This window comes from Myotis brandtii, unplaced genomic scaffold (assembly GCF_000412655.1).
Source record: "Myotis brandtii unplaced genomic scaffold, ASM41265v1 scaffold521, whole genome shotgun sequence".
NCBI lineage: Eukaryota > Metazoa > Chordata > Mammalia > Chiroptera > Vespertilionidae > Myotis > Myotis brandtii.
In genome coordinates this window covers 2,610,380-2,626,580 of record NW_005369870.1, presented here as the reverse complement: position 1 = coordinate 2,626,580, position 16,201 = coordinate 2,610,380, and the positions used below count along the sequence as shown (strand labels likewise).

At 38.4% G+C, this 16,201-nt stretch overlaps 1 protein-coding gene across 1 annotated transcript in view; it reads right to left on the bottom strand.

Annotated features, from left to right (window-relative positions):
* Nucleotides 1-1,444: 1,444 nt before the first annotated feature.
* Nucleotides 1,445-16,201, bottom strand: part of GATM (glycine amidinotransferase (L-arginine:glycine amidinotransferase)) — a 15,714-nt gene continuing 957 nt past the window's right edge. Inside the window, exons 2-9 of the mRNA XM_005877572.2 lie at nt 14,709-14,927; nt 9,001-9,196; nt 8,056-8,246; nt 7,005-7,142; nt 6,721-6,885; nt 5,157-5,220; nt 4,590-4,706; nt 1,445-2,410 (exon numbers count right to left, since the gene is read on the bottom strand). Coding sequence (XP_005877634.1) covers nt 2,298-2,410; nt 4,590-4,706; nt 5,157-5,220; nt 6,721-6,885; nt 7,005-7,142; nt 8,056-8,246; nt 9,001-9,196; nt 14,709-14,927 — 1,203 coding nt within the window. The 3' untranslated portion in view covers nt 1,445-2,297. The remainder of the gene's footprint in view (nt 2,411-4,589; nt 4,707-5,156; nt 5,221-6,720; nt 6,886-7,004; nt 7,143-8,055; nt 8,247-9,000; nt 9,197-14,708; nt 14,928-16,201) is intronic.

The following is a 16,201-nucleotide window of genomic DNA, read 5'->3' as shown; positions in this document are numbered from 1 at the left end:
ATTTAGAGAATGAACTTGAATATCAATAAAAAGAGATGGGAGAGCCCTGGCCAGGTGGCTTAATTGGTTGGAGCATCGTCCTGTACACCAAAAGGTTTCAGGTTCGATTCCCAGTCAGGGCACATGCCCAGATTGTGGGTTTGATCCCTGTCGGGGCACGTATGGGAGGCAAGGAGTCAAGGTGTCTCTCTCACATAGATGTTTCTGTTTCTCTTCCTCTTTCTCACTCTGTCTTTTCCTTCCTCTTTCTCTAAAAATCAATGGGAACATATCCTTGGGCAAGGATTAATGACAAAACAAAGGAGATGGAAGAGTGGTATTAATAGAATCCACTGGAAATGACACTTGAGAGGTCAGGTCAAAGATATCATCAGTACTTTGCAGTGCTAAGGTAGAAATCAGATAGCAGGAGATTGAGGAATAAATAAAAGATGAAATAGTGGAGATAGTGGATGTATTCTGGAAGCTTAACTCTAAAGGAAAATGAAGTTGCCATAGTTTTTGTTTGAATATTATTTTGAGCTTGATTATTTGCTGAGGGAAAACACAGACACAGACACACACACACACACACACACACACACACACACACTGGAGTTGTAGAAAATATGATAACTGATATAGCTAAAAGAGAATTAGAATCAAAGTTGTATGGAGTAGACCTGGTTGGTACATTTGTCTCTTTTTCTGCCTGAGAAAAGTGTGTCTTTGTAGAGGGTTGAGAAGTAAGCTTTAGAAATTTAGCTAGTAAAGGCAAGGAGAAAAATAACTTTAACCAGAGAATGCAAATGCATATAAATTTGTACGGGATTGGAACAGAAAAGCTGAGGGAACTGACACATGATGGCTGCCATTTTTTCTGTGAAAAATGAAGTAATATGATCAAGTAAGAGAACAGAGTGAAGGTTTGGAATAGACACTGAGGAGAATGTGGAGGGTGTGTAAATAGCATGATCAAGTAGTATTTTGGCCGGGGAATGTATACCCCAAGTGTGCCCCAATCCACACGATCATATAGATTTTTTTAAAGCAGGAGTCAGTCCAGGTGTAGGACTGATAGGTGTTTCTGTGTTGGACGAAAAAGACAGCAGGATACACAGGAGCAAAAGTGTTGGCAAGGGCATGGTTGAAACCTATCTCCCGCCCCCCAGGTTTTTCATTAGTCAAAACATTTAGCATCTTGAACAGAGACTCTTTTTTTTTTTTTTTTCTGGGGCCTGGGATGAGTCCCTTATATTCAGAAGACATTCAGATATTTTTGAATGAGTAAATTAATAAACAAAATTGGGCTCTGCTAAACATTTCTGAATACAAGAATTAGGCTTAAATTTTTATCTACTAGAGACGACTATATTGATTATATCAGAGCATTAGAATTCTGTCCCAAGAGTTACATCCTGTAATTCGCTCAAAATAATTAGATTGACACCAAACTCTAATAAAATCCATTTTCTGTAACACAAAACTTTATTAGAATAAAAATACACATACAGTATTCAACATTAAAATTACTTCATATCACATGTAGGTTTTACCTCTGTTAGTTTTTAATGTCTTTGAAGTCTGCACTTTAAATAATTTGCACATCTGTAAACAAATCTTAGATTACCAAAAGGTGTAATATATCCATTCGATGCTGAATATCAAAATTTAGAGATGGGAACTGGTAGTTATATCCTATTGCACTAAATATTTCTATAAAATTATAATCAGAGAAGAAAAAGAGATGAAAATAAATCACTTGAAATGAGGTAAGTTGTATGGAAAGGTTTTTAGTAGCAAACATCACCACTGTTGAGATGAGAGTATTAAAAACATTCATGGAAAATTTACTTAAATGTTTGTATAGTCTAGGTTATTTTTTTAACAAATAAAAATTACGAAAATTCATTAGAAAAAGAGATAATTATCTGGTTCTACTTAAGATTTGTGAATATTCTAAATCTTTCATTAAGAAAAAAGAAGTGATACGATCATTCACAAGTGTAACAAAAAGTAAAAAAAAAAAAAAGTGAAGATTAGGACTAACAGTTCAAGCTGCCTTTTGGAAAGAAAATTAAAAACAGAGGTAGATGGTTAAATATTAGTGGCCAAGTTACTATATGCTTGAAGCCAAATAGCAAATAAATTTAGGAGCAGAAAGTAAGACATAGCACAAGTTATTTTCCTCGTAACAAAGAAAATGAAGGCTTAAGACCCCTGTTAAGGATATGATTGTTTAAAGCACTATAGTTCATGCACTTCTTAAAGCAGGAAAATGAACCTTGTCCCTACGCCACAAGCCCCATCAAGTGTGGTCAGTCAAAGTAGGACTGTAGGGTGCCTCGGCGCCGGACATCGCAGGTCCAGCAGTGGAAGCCTCCTCCCAGGGAATTGGCACTACGAATGTTAACCTTAATGGTACTGATACCTGCATTGAACGAGAGAGACGTGGCCAGTTAGATGGATTCACATGAAGGTTCTCCTATAGGAAGTAAGCCTACAGAGGGCAGGAAGCCTACAGTTCTGATCCTCAAGTCTACCCCAAACCAGGGGAGTCTTTCAATTTTATTTTCACCAATTATATTTTATCTGATCTGTTCCACGGCTTATATAAAACAGTCACCAAAAAGTCAGCAAAGATTCTCAACTCTATTTTGTGCCACTGACTATTCACAAGACAATAGGTAGGATGAGCAGATATGTCTGTCAAATGTTGAAAAAACAATCAAGCACTAATATTTCTAGGCCTTTAGAATTATGCTGTAACTATTTTGCCAGACTGCTTCTAATTTTACCAGGTCAATTGAGTAGGAAAAGTATAATTTACCCAACCTGAAAAGTTGACTTTACTTACATACAAGCAAAGTTTATCTGATATGACTGATTTTATACCAGGCCACCTTAAGGAAACATTGAAACAGAACTCATATTTTAATATCCGGTTGTATGGTCATACCGGTACCAAAGGTACTGAGACAATTAATTAGTTTAATCTGGCACTATTTGTATTGACAAGGCCATGATGTGCCAAATCAACCAGTGGTATTTAGGAAGAATCTATTGTGGTTGGCATTATGGGGTTTTAAAAAGAAAATCTGTTCTCCTCCCTCAAGAACCCATTATTTTGAGGGGGAAAAATCAGCTACAGAGTCACTAAAGGTTCCATTGGTTTGGTCAGGCAGGGGAAGGCAGCAGGAGCCATCGGAAAGACTTACCTGAGAAAGTGAGACTGAGCAGGGCTTTGAAGAGTAAGAGTAGGTAGGACAGAGGTAAGGAGTAGGCTTGGGATAAGGGGTGAGCTTTCAAATACAAGCATATGTTTCCTGATAGCTGTAGCTATTTTACTCAGATTTCTAGATCCATATTAATCCTGAATTGGAGAAAATTCAATTACTTGAAAAGGTTTGCTTAACAAGTTCCCTGTGTCTAAAAAGACTTTATTACCAAAAAAAAACACAAAAACTTTGTAAATCAGATCTTTGGTACTTGATAATATTTTAAGTTGAGAATTAATAAAGTCTTAATGGATAAAGAAACTGAACCCAAGCAATTGGGTTACTTAATGAAAGGGGAGGGGGTTGGATTAGGGATTAAATCATTAGATTGGGCTCAATTTGACTCTGATAGGCCAATTCTTTTTATACTGATATTAGAGGCCCAATGCACGAAATTCGTGCAAGAGTAGAACTTCCTTCCCTCGGCTGCCAGCAGGCACCCAGGACCAGGCTTTCCTCCAGCCGCCGCAGGCACCCGGAACCTGGGCTTTCCTCGAAGCCCTGGTTTTGTCTGGAAGGTTGTCCAGAAGGACATCTGGTCTAATTAGCATATTACACTTTTATTATTATAGATTACATTAAGGAGAGATGTGTTAAAAGTGTCAAAAATTTTTTCTGGGTAGTGCACCTGAAATAAATCAAAACATGACTCAATTACAACAAGTGAACTACCTGGCTTTATTTAACACTCAAGATATGTCAAGTATGTTAGTGATCAACACACATACTTCTGTACTCTATATAACAGCTATATGAAAATCCCTTCTTTCAGCACTTTCCTCCATAGTATTAGAATACCTGGTCCATATTTTGAATATTAGGATAAGCAAACTCTTACCTAAATAAAAATCAGTTTTGCTTTTTAGTTCAAAGATGATTTACTGACATCCTCTATTGCATTTCATTACTTTGTTCACTGTGCTTATCATACATATAAGTCACTTATGTGTCAGTACCCTTATGTCATTTATAGTATGTAATGACATTAAATTATTTTAAAGTACCCTCAACAATTTCTTGTTTGGGGAAGGGCTGAATAATGTATATGCTCAACTACAAAGGGGCAGTTGTCCACACATGGGCCCCAGGAGGTTAGGTAAGTCATAGAAGAGGGGTACACTTATTGCTAGGGGGGAGACTGAGGGGCCTGGGATGCATCTCCAACCTTTTGAGGTTATGTTGTTGAAAACAAAAATATTGTCCATCTACAAAATAACAACTTGGTACCTCGAAACGGAACAGAAAAGGAATTAGATAAAGCATACATCAAACCTAGCTTGTCATTTCTTCAGTTCTTCATATATGACAACATGCTTCCTATATTATACATACCCAGCTTTTCAAACATCTTTTGAATTGGGACTTCATTGGCATCCACCATAACACGTTTTTCATCTAGCATTAAGACATTCATGGAAAGCCATTTGGATGACATCCAGAGTGGGTGATCTAAAAATAGCAACAACTTTTAAATTGTGTCTGCAATCATTTTTATTTAAATCAAGGATTTGAAAGTGAAGAACATTAAAGTGACAGTTCAATTTTCAGAGTTCACTTTCCCTCTTTTATCTTAAGGCAATTTATAAATGTTACACATCAATTTATACTCATTACACATATGGATTTCACTTTGTTTTATTTACGAAGTCCTTTCTTGCTTTATGAGATGTTATTTTATACTGATTTTCCCCATCTTTTCACTTTCATTTTCTGTGGAAGGAGAGGGTAAACACAAGTGCAGCTTTGTTTTAGTCTCCGTAGTTCTAAGCGCCAGTTCACTCCTTACTGGGGAAATGTTTTCTCTGAATTTCTAAAAATTTGGGCTGCTATCTATAGGTGAAAGACTCTTGGTCACTGAAGTAATCATTTTAGTCTGTGAGTACATAAAAGTAAACATACCATCTGGAATGACTGGTATTGGAGGAGTAACTATGGTCCATCCTGCTTTCTTGAAAAGATCAATCTGCAAGACCGAAAAAACAACAAAGAGGCTTTCATCTATATATACTATTCTTATCATTCTTGGTCTCTAGTAGCCTTTGTGATTAATAATTATTTTTGAGAAGCTATCTTCTCAATTGTCAACATAAAGAAATTAAATTTTCAAGACTTTGGATGATTTTCTCTGAATCCTAATTTAAATTATACATAAAATCCCCAGATTACCAGATTAAAGTTTAAAAATAACAGAAATGTTAAAGCTTTTAAAAATATTCTTGTGCTTTTCTTGGGTTCAGAAATTTTAAAATGCCAAAGACACCTTTTTTGAGAAATCCTCTTGAAAGAAAATGAAATTATTTTCTATTTAGTTATAAGAAAACAAAAATGTGACTGTCAATCCCATAGTCCATCCACTCCATAGTCCATCACTTTGTATCTATGACCATGGTATAAATACAAATGTTAGGGTTGTACTCCTTAAGAACCCTAATTATCCTTAGTGACCTATTTATTATAACTCAGCTGTCCCTATGTTCACTTACCCACTTACTAGTAGTATAGCAATGAATTATATTGAAATGAATAACTAATCTTGATCATTTTGTCTAAATTTATGGGATAAAAATGAAGAGTGACATGGCAAAATAGTGATTTTAAAAACATGTACTAAAGCCTAGCAAATAACAAAATCACTCACCAACCACCCAATTGGAAGTAGAGGGCAACAGGCGTATATAAGAGGCTCAGGTGATGGGGACAGATCAGTTGTAATGCAGCGGCTCTGCTCCTCCCCCTGGGGTGGGGCTGGCTGAAGGAGGCCTGACCCATTAGAGAGGGAAGATACCCACTGCCCAGGGGCAGTGGCACTGCCCCAGATATGCAGGGATCATCTTGTTTGCAATGCAGCTGCAATTGGAACCTTACCCATGGTTTTGCTTTCTGGGATTTCAGTTACCTGAGATCAACTATGGTCTGAAAATATTAAATGGAAAATTCCAGGTATTTTGAGAGAGAAAGAGACCACATTCACATAACTTTGGTTACAGTATACTGTTATCATTGTTCTATTTTATTATTAGTTTTATTGTTGATTTCTTTCTGTGCCTATTATATAAATTAAACTACTATAGGTATATATGTATAGGGAAAATATAGTATATATATAGGGTTCAGTACTATCCATGGTTTTAGGCATCCACAGGGGGTCTTGGAATGTATCCCCATGGATGAAAGGGAGCTATTGTAATACTACTTTAAAAACAAACAAAACATACATATGTGCACAAGCTTGAGGCTCTCACAGCACAGCCAAAGTCTGATGACACTACACTGTATATGTCTGAGTGTTGGACATCTTGTAGTAAATATAACAAGCAATCTAATTTCAATTATAACAATGTTGAATATTGCTGAATTTGTCATTTAAAACCATTAGGATTCATGGAAGTGCTTAAAATAAAAGTGGCAATGACTTCCATTGCTAGACTCTATTACTTTTCCAGAGTCCTAACAACTTCCTTACCTGGTGACACGGTCGGTCCGGGTTGGAAAGCACAAGACCAGGTCCAATGATATTGAAGGTGGCATCAATATGCATTGGATTAGGATCTTTAAAGGAGATGATATGCACTTTGTAGTGTGGAGCAAGATGCCTACGCATCCATTCAATGCCCAGGTAGTTTGTAACCTGAAAACAAAAGGAAGACATAAATCAGGAAACTAAAAATAGGATGGAAATACTTGAATTTGGAAATAAAAAAAGACAATAACAAAATGTGTGGAATTTCAGAGGCATCCTTTATCAACCTGGCTTCTCTGTGCAAAAATATCTCTTCCAGCTCGAATAAAGTCAGCAGCATCAAAGCATGGCTCAAATTCAGTCGTTACAAATTTTCCCTGAGCAGCCAACTTGTGTCTGTCTTCTACAGAATGGATGGGGTAATCCTAATTGGAACAAGAATGAACACACACAATGCATTGGTTCATGAGAAAACTATTTATAGGACATTTTTTATTAAGAAAATTCATTTATCACCATCATTTCCCAACATACTACTACCCTAAAACATGTAAGATGTAGGCACATGCTAACCAAACCAAAAAAATAAAAAAAATAACTAACAACAAAAAATGACATGACAGCATTTTCCTGATACTTAGAAGCAAGTGGTACAGAGGCAGTAATGTTTCTGAAAATATTCCGTGACCCATAATTGATTTATGTACCTACCTACAATATTGACTGTCAACAGGATGAAGTCATTCTGTTCTTTTAGAAAAGGAATTTGGTCCTGAGCCTAACTCCTGCCATAAAATGAGATGTCATGTTTCCCTGCCAAATTTGATTGGGTGTGGTAGTATGAATTTATTATTTATTTCTGTCTTTAAACCCCTGGAAGAAGTTTTTTTTTAATTCTTTCTATAAATGATCAAATAGTACATTATCTAATAAGGGGCATATACTCCCTTTTATGTGAATTTGGCCCGTAGACCAAATTCTTTTTCTAGAACAGAATGGAGTGTAGTGACTTTTCTCTCTCCACCGATGACTCAGGCAAATTTTGCGTGCCTTCAGGCAAATTTTGCTGCTCCCTGTAATGGAATGATACTATTTCCTCATGGGGTGGTTGTGAAGTGTAAAAAGGACTGAGGATGTAAATAAAGTCCTTAGTTCAAGACCTGACACATAGTAAGCACCAAATAAGTATTAGCCATTACAACTATTATTATCACAATATCATTTACTCTTATTTTCATCATAAAATGCATAACAAATACAAGGTATCAGAGAATCTCCATCTCACTGTGGATCATTTAGAAAAGTTACTAATAAGCACACCTATAATTTGGGACTTACCTGGTCATAAAGCTCATCAGCCATTGTGGGCTTAGGAGCTGTTGTCCACTTGGCCCCACGGTGGAAGTAGTCTTTGATAATTGATCGGTATGCACGGTACTCAAAGAATCGAGCTCGCCATGCCATGGGAGCCTCAATAATCTCATTGCCCACAACCATCAAGATGTCCCGAGGCATCGCACCATATAAACCTATCGGACCGAAAGTTCCACAATAGCCTTAGTAATGCTAATTGCCAAGACAGAGAAGTCTATATAATATGATCCCATTTTTTGGTAAAAAAAAATTTTACAGAAAATCTGTATGTGTGAATGTATATAATTATGTGCAAATGAAAGAAATATGGAATGATAGATACTAGATTGTTAACATGAATTCTGTGTGAGGATCCTGAAGCCAAACCAAAACAAAGAAAAAAGTGAAGCAGTAAGATTCTTGTTCAAAATGGTCTTGAACCCCAAGTTTCCACCTTTTGAAAGCTTTTTTCTTGCTACACAGAAACAGAATTCTTCAGGGAATATCAGTATGATAAGATAAAAGTTGGGACAGGATAGCTTCTAGAACTGTGAATTAGACTGAACTCAGGCACAAGAACAATCTTGTAGTGGTGTCAATTAAAAAAAGGGGGGGGGATATTTCTGTTTCTCTCTTAACTTGGGTTCTTGAGGAAAATTAAATAGAATCCACTCTTCTTATGTAAGAAAATTATCATGAAGTTGAGAAAAGTGGATTCTTTCAAGGAGATCCCAGATTTACAATGAATTTTGAATGTATACAACTTAATCATATCAAAAAGAACCAAACTGTTCCTAAGTAATCCTTACAGTTTTGAAGAATTATTAAAACAAAGGAACCTCTGAGAAATGATCAGAGTTTTCTCCTTACACATTAAGAAAGAAATTAAAAATTAAGACACTAGCAATTTAGGGATCTAACATCACTTACCCGTAGACTCAAAATCAGGAGTTTTATACTTTAAGGACCAGTCAATGGGGTCAGGCCTCCTCACTGTCACTCCTTCCATTTTTAAAATATTGCACATTTCTTCAATTTCAGCAACAGCCTTTTTCAAATGATCTTTGGGAAAATAATGGCCTCCATGCTTCTGGTAAAATGGCCAGTACTTTTCGTATGTGTTGGCCTAGAAGCAGAAGAAAGTGAAATACAGAAGAAAAATATGACTCACGATAGATTTATAGGTGGTGAACCATAATTTGTACAGCTTAACAGAATTGAGACTTAAGACCACATCTCATCCAGTGTTGGACCCCAGCATGGACACAGTGCTTCTCTGGGAAGACATTCAATATTTGTTGAATGAAGAAGTCTAAATCCCCTTGATGTTTAAGAGACAACTGAATGGAAAACAGTTGAATGCTTTTAAAAAGGCCCAATCAATTTGCTAAAAATTACTGTTAAATTAGGGTAGATACAATAGTAAAATATTTCAAAAGTATAAAAATCTAGAGGATTCTTCATTGAGATTGTTTTGCATGTGGCTAAGTTTTCAGTTAATTTAAAGAAATACATTGAGAAATATAGGTGATGCATATGAATGTAACCTATCAAAATAGATGAAGCAGAATTCCAATCAGAAGATCCAAAGATAAGAAAAAGCCTGTGACCTTCACCAAAAGGTTGGCAAAGCAATGTACATTTATATATTTTAGTTTTATAAAATGTTTAAAGCCAGTATTTAAAAAATATGTCCATATATCATTGAATAAGTGACCAATTACCAGTCCTGATCATGTCAGTTAAGAAGGTTGCCATCACAGATCAGACAATTTCAGATAGTGGTAAGTGCTTTCAAGAAGGGAAAACTGAGTAAGGAAATATAGTTTGTCTAAATGTTTAACTCTTTAATGTCAAAGACGGTGTCTTTTCCAGATTTTTGGCTATACTCCCACCTTTACCTCAGCCTAACAAATATCAAACATATGGAAGCAGACCTGCCTCTTCTCAGTTCAGTATCTAGGTTCACATCAGTTAGGCTGGAGCTGAACCTGCTGGAGAAGGATTAGGAATCTAACTAACAGGTCTTTAGCAAACATGAAGAATGTCAGTAAGCTTTAAAACAGAGATTGGCAAACTAAAGTCCATGGGTTAAATCTGCCCTCTGCCTGTTTTTGTACATAAAGTGTTATGGGAACGAACACACATTCCTTTACACATTGTCTGTGGTTGTTTTGCACTACAATGGCAGAGCTGAGAGTGGGTACTTGCGCAACAGAGACCTATGGTCTGCAAAGGCTGAAATATTTATTTGGTCCTACATAGAAAAGTTTACCAACCCCTGTCTAAAGTATTAATTGCTTTACTTTTGAAGATCTATAGGTAAACAATAGACTCAATATCTAGCCCCAGAAAAATGTTATCAGTATTAAAAATTTGAGTACTTCTTTTTTCATTAAAAAAAATTTTTTTTTAATATATTTCATTGATTTTTTTACAGAGAGGAAGGAAGAGGGATAGAGAGTTAGAAACATTGATCAGCTACCTCCTGCACACCCCCCACTGGGGATATGCCCGCAACCAAGGTACATGCCCTTGACCGGAATCGAACCTGGGACCCTTCAGTCCGCAGGCCGACGCTCTATCCACTGAGCCAAACCAGTTAGGGCCCACTTTCACCTACTCCCTCTTCCCCCTCCTTTGGTCTTCACCACACTATTGTCCCTGTTCATGGTGTATGCATATGTTTTTTAGCTAATCCTTTCACCTTCTTTACCCAGTTACACCTACCCCCTCCCTTCTGGCACCCGCCAGTCTGTTCCATGTATCTATGTATTTTTTAGGACCAATCCACTCTTTTAAAAAACAAAACAAAAGCACTCCACTGTTGTCTACGCCTAGGAAGTCCTGCAGCAGCAACCAGAAGGAGAGGATAATAATGACTCTTTATATTCCTCTCAGACACATTCTGGTACTCCATCCATTCACCACTTCTTCCTTCTCATGCCAGGCACATCTCTTATAATCCACTTCGGCACAAGAAGCCTTTGAAAATGTAACACTGGGTCATGGCAGGTGCACAGCCATGTCGTCTTGCCAGGCACATTCCAAAGTAGCCTATGTGACTATTTGTGCAGAGCAAAGCTTGCCTAAATAAATATAAAGTCAACTTCCCCGGGAGAAACAAGTTATTTGAACAAGTGTGACTTGTATAGCTCATACTCTGGCTAAGGTTGGACAAAGTCCAAATGATCAGGGTACATTGTATTTTCCAGGAGATGGTTGGAAACCATTTACACTTCCTTTATAACCCTGCTAAAAGAGTTATCAATCATTTACCAAGTGTCTGCAAGATAAAAAACACACACTAAAACACTGTTTTTAATAATGTTGTGGAGATGTGGCTGTATTCCTAGAAACTTTATAGTTTTTCAGAGCCTAAAATCTTTCAGCAGGGATTGCCAAATCAATTTTAAATACAGTCTTTGGAAGGCTAGGAAACCTCAATAGAAATTTCTTATTTATCCAGCTACAAACATATTACATTAACTTTTATAGATTTTATACTTCATAAAAGGTCTTTTATCAAAGGCTTTATAAAAAATAAAAGCAAAACAAAAAGCACATATTTGATGGAAAGTATTAATTATATTTTGCAGAATTAAAAAGCCATATAGGTGTTAAAAATTGTGTTTTCTGACAACATAAAGTTTAGCTAGCACTTACATCTTCCCACATATTTTATGCTGTAATTGCATATAAATAATTTACTACATTGTTTTATCTTTCATTGTTCCCACAACTGATTAATACATTGGTGTCATTTTCCTCCAACTAGAAGATGGTAAGGCCTTGCCCCCAGGGGTCATGCATGTCTTAGATTTGCTTTCTGCTCCCTCAATACCTAGTTTTTAGTATGTGGCATAAAGCAGAAATATCCAGACAAATAAATGAAATCAATACTGCTAATGCTACTAATATCTACAACTATTATACCTCCAGTGTACTTTCATAATGTAATTAGCAAACTGGATCCATACAACTACAATGAGTTATGGTTTTGTCCTTTAAAATACTTAACATGTAACCTTTTACCTTCATATTTAATTGTGTTAGGTAGATATCAAACTTCTTAATACCTTGATTTTACAGAGGCCCAGAAATTTGTGGAATTTTGCACAAGGTAAAACCACTGATTAACTGAGACTAGTTATCAAGCTTTATCAAGTACCTAATTCAATCCCAGTCTCCTGATTTCAGCCTGGTTCACTTCCCACATCCCATGAAATTACAAAGTCCAAAGTTATAAGTCAAGGAACATAAAACTAAAAATAATGTCTGAGAATTCTGATTACATAATATCACATAGTATAAAAATCAATAATTTTAAAAACAAATAGAAGAATAAACTATTGCCTGAAATTGAAATTTAACTTCACCTAATTAAAATGATTAGGGCCCTAACTGGTTTGGCTCGGTGGATGGAGCGTCAGCCTGTGGACTGAAGGGTCCCAGGTTCGATTCCGGTCAAGGGCATGTATCTTGGTTGCGGGCACATCCCCAGTAGGGGGTGTGCAGGAGGCAGCTGATTGATGTTTCTAACTCTCTATCCCTCTCCTTTCCTTTCTGTAAAAAATCAATAAAATATATTTTAAAATAAAAATAAAATGATTAGGGGATGGGACATCTTTGCAAGAAAGGATTTTAAAAAGATCATGCCTTTTAAAACATGTGGCCCTGGTTGGTAGGAGCATCGTTGTATACATGGAAAGGCCAAGGGTTCAATTCCTGGTCAGGGCACATGCTTTGGTTTCTGGTTCAATCCCCTGGCCCAGGTCCGGGCACATGCCGGAGGCAACCAATCAATATTTCTCCGTCACATTGATGGTTCTCTCTCTCTCTCTCCCTTCCCTTCTCTCTAAAATTCATTGGAAACTGTCCTCAGGTGAGGATAAAAAAAATTAAGACATGTGGATGACATAGAAATTAATCTGTTCTTCAAAATCAGAACCAAAGATAAGTTTCAGAACAATTAGAAGTTTGTTACTTTTCTTACTCTGTCTTCAAGGTCTAACTCAAGAATCTTTTCTTCTAGAAGACCTTCCAACTATTCTGCACCTGGTCATTGCTTTTTCCTTAGCTCTCCTGTAACTTCAGTTCAACTGTCTTCTCAGTTGGTTGGCATAAGATACTTAGTATTAGTCTTCGTTTCTATATGAACATAATATCTCTCCAAATGCTAAGTTATTTTCTGCTCATACCTCTGGAGCCCTGGTACAATGTAGGCAACCTTTCTGATGATGATGACAAGGATGTAAAAGAACTTATTTCCTCAATCTACATTACAAATACAAATGTCAACATTCAGGAGGAATTTAAGTACATTGAAGATATATTTGTAACACATGATTAATGGAAGGGTAGGCTGTGTCTACAATATTGATGGCACTCCCTCAGCTATGGGACCCTTATGCAGTATACAACCTGAACACCAAACCACAGAGGCCCTGGCCATAGAATAGTACAGATGAAGAACACTAGGAGTTTTTAAAAAGAGAGATATTACTCGTTACAGGGAAATCCTGTAAGGCTCTGTGGCAGGTGCCATGGGAGCTAGTCATGGTAAGAGGGGTGCTGGAAGAAGGGTGGAAGAGACGTAGGTGTTAGAAAAGGCATGAGGCTTGTTTGGGGACTAGTGAGTAGTCTGGTTTGGCTGCGTATATGGTTATCTTTTAAAGTCTGTTGAAAACCAGGGTGGAATATTACAGGTGAGAGAGATCCAGTAGGAATGCACATCTGCTAACCTGCCATACTAACACATCCCTAAGATGAGTCAGTGAGTGAAATGGGGAGTCCTGGAAATGCAGACAAGAGCCAAATTGTGAAGGATTTTGAATACCACGAGGACTTCATCTTAAGCAAAGAGGTAGAAAATACAGCAGTGATGAGTGACATGCTTGAATTTTGGTTTTTTAAAAATCGCTCTGATAGAAGCTGGAAGGTGGTTGGGAGAGAAGAGTGAATAGGGGAGACCAGTAAGGAGTTAACTGCAATAGTCCAGGCAGTAGATGACAACCTGACCAAAGGCAGCGGCAGAGGATTGGAGGCAAAGTTCACTTTAACAAAAGGCTTGTTAGATCTTGGAGAATGAACCTGGAGGATGTGACCGAAATAGGAATCAAAGATGATTCTTTGGTGTTTTAGCTTGGGTAAATAGGAACGCCAAAAACTGAAAGGAAAAAGTGAAGAAGCGTCCTGTTTAGCAGAGTGACTGGCAGTTGAATTCAAGATGTGCCACGTTTGAGGTCCTGTGGCAACATCCAGTAAGGAGTTAGTGGAACATGCTGATCTGGACAGAGTTCAGGAGAGAAATTTGGGCCCGAGTCGAGGTAGGATCTGAAGCTGTGAGAACAGCTAAGAGAAGAGGGCCAGCCCCAGCACTATAGCCAGTGAAAGAAGATGTGAGGAGTAGTTAAAGAACTAACATCCCCAGAAAGGAATCTCTCAGACTCCACAGAATTCTGTGTGAATAGTGTCAAATACTGCAGAGATGCCAGTTAAGAGAACTCAAAATCAACCCTGGATTTGGGACTCTGCAGTGAGTAAAGAGAAAGCAATTAGAGGAGTGCGGGAGCGAAGCCAGACTGCAGAAGGTGAGGAGTGCCCCCACTTCAGACATGTGAACACCCTTGCTTTACCTTCACCTCCACGGTGAATGGTGGAACACAGGCGTTTTCTGCTCTGCCCACTATCACTTCCTCCAAGGGGTCCCATTCGTTGTAAGAAGAAACCGGGCAGTCCTTGGGCAGAGGATCGGTGGCTTTGTCCTCAGCTGCACAGGAATTCCTGGAGGAAGCCGTAGCTGCCTGGGTGCTCTGAAAAGTTCGCTGCACCCATCCCGTTAAGGTTCTTCCAACCTTCCAAGAACAAAGAAGAGATTATTGTTGGTCAGGTACGGTTCTTGGGGGGAGGGGAAGTAGAAGTGGGATGAAAACCCAGGGTAACACAGTGAGACATTTAGAATCCTTTTAGAGAGTGTAAACCAAGATGTTAGTTTATAGGTAGGTACTGGTGTCAGGTGAGTTTCACCTTCCTATTTATTTACACATTATCTTCTTATCTATTATGTTAATTGGCGTAACTCTTTAAAACACCTCAGAAGATGTTGTCCCCAACGATCATAGGCCCCATTTATATCTCAGAATGGTTTTCTGCAATGGAGCTTTAATTAAGCAACTGGCCTGCAGATGATGGGTCACCCTCTTCCCAGAAAACCACAGAAAGCTGCTCCGAGTCTCCCTGCCAAGACCAGCTGGGGAGGGAGTCGCCTTTCCTCTTCAGTATTAAAGATGACCAATATTAGATGTTTTTTTTCCCCAAAGTGAAAATATGTAGAGGGCTTTATCTTTCAAAATAATCAGTTTCAAACCAAAATTTTTTCATTGCTGACACACATTCTTTGGCACTTCAATTTGAGAATAACCAAGTGCCACCTACTCCATTTTACAGATGGTCCATGGCCAAGACAAGGATTCACCCAGCACAAATTTAAACAGCTAGACAGGAGATCTAAGCACTTGAAAAAAAAAAAAGCCTTTTGAAAATGCAGGACCTTTAAAAATCAAGAGCAGGGAGAGTCCCTCACCACAGGGCAAATCCCAAGTCCCCAAATCTCTATCCTGCCCGCTTAAGGCCTTAACAAGGAGGCAGGAGGGAAGTCAGGGGTGGGGACCAAAGCAAGGAGCGTGACAGCTGTTCTGGAACCAGTTGCTGGGGTGGGGGTGGGGGTTGGGGATAGCCAAACTGCCTGGATAGTCCCGGCTTTACATGCTGGGAGAGTCTGTAAGCGCGCGCTCACACACCAGGGAAGTGGAGGGCGGGGACCGGACAGAAACTCTGGGTACAGACCAAACCCGCTCCAACTTCTCCTCGCGACTCAGGATCGATCCATGTTACACTTAGAGTGGGCCTGCCCGCTCCCTCTCCGTCCTAAATCCCCGCTCTGCCTCTTCTCCCGTCCACCCCACACGCATGCCCAACTCTATGCCCACAGAAGGCAAGGAACCCCAGTAACAGCACCTTTTTACTAAAAGGTGTTCTTGTCACCCCCAGCCCCTCCGGGCCACAAGCTCCGTGGAGCGAAAGAGATGCGGCTGAGGAGGGCGGCGTCCCCTGCGCTGATGGCCACCGC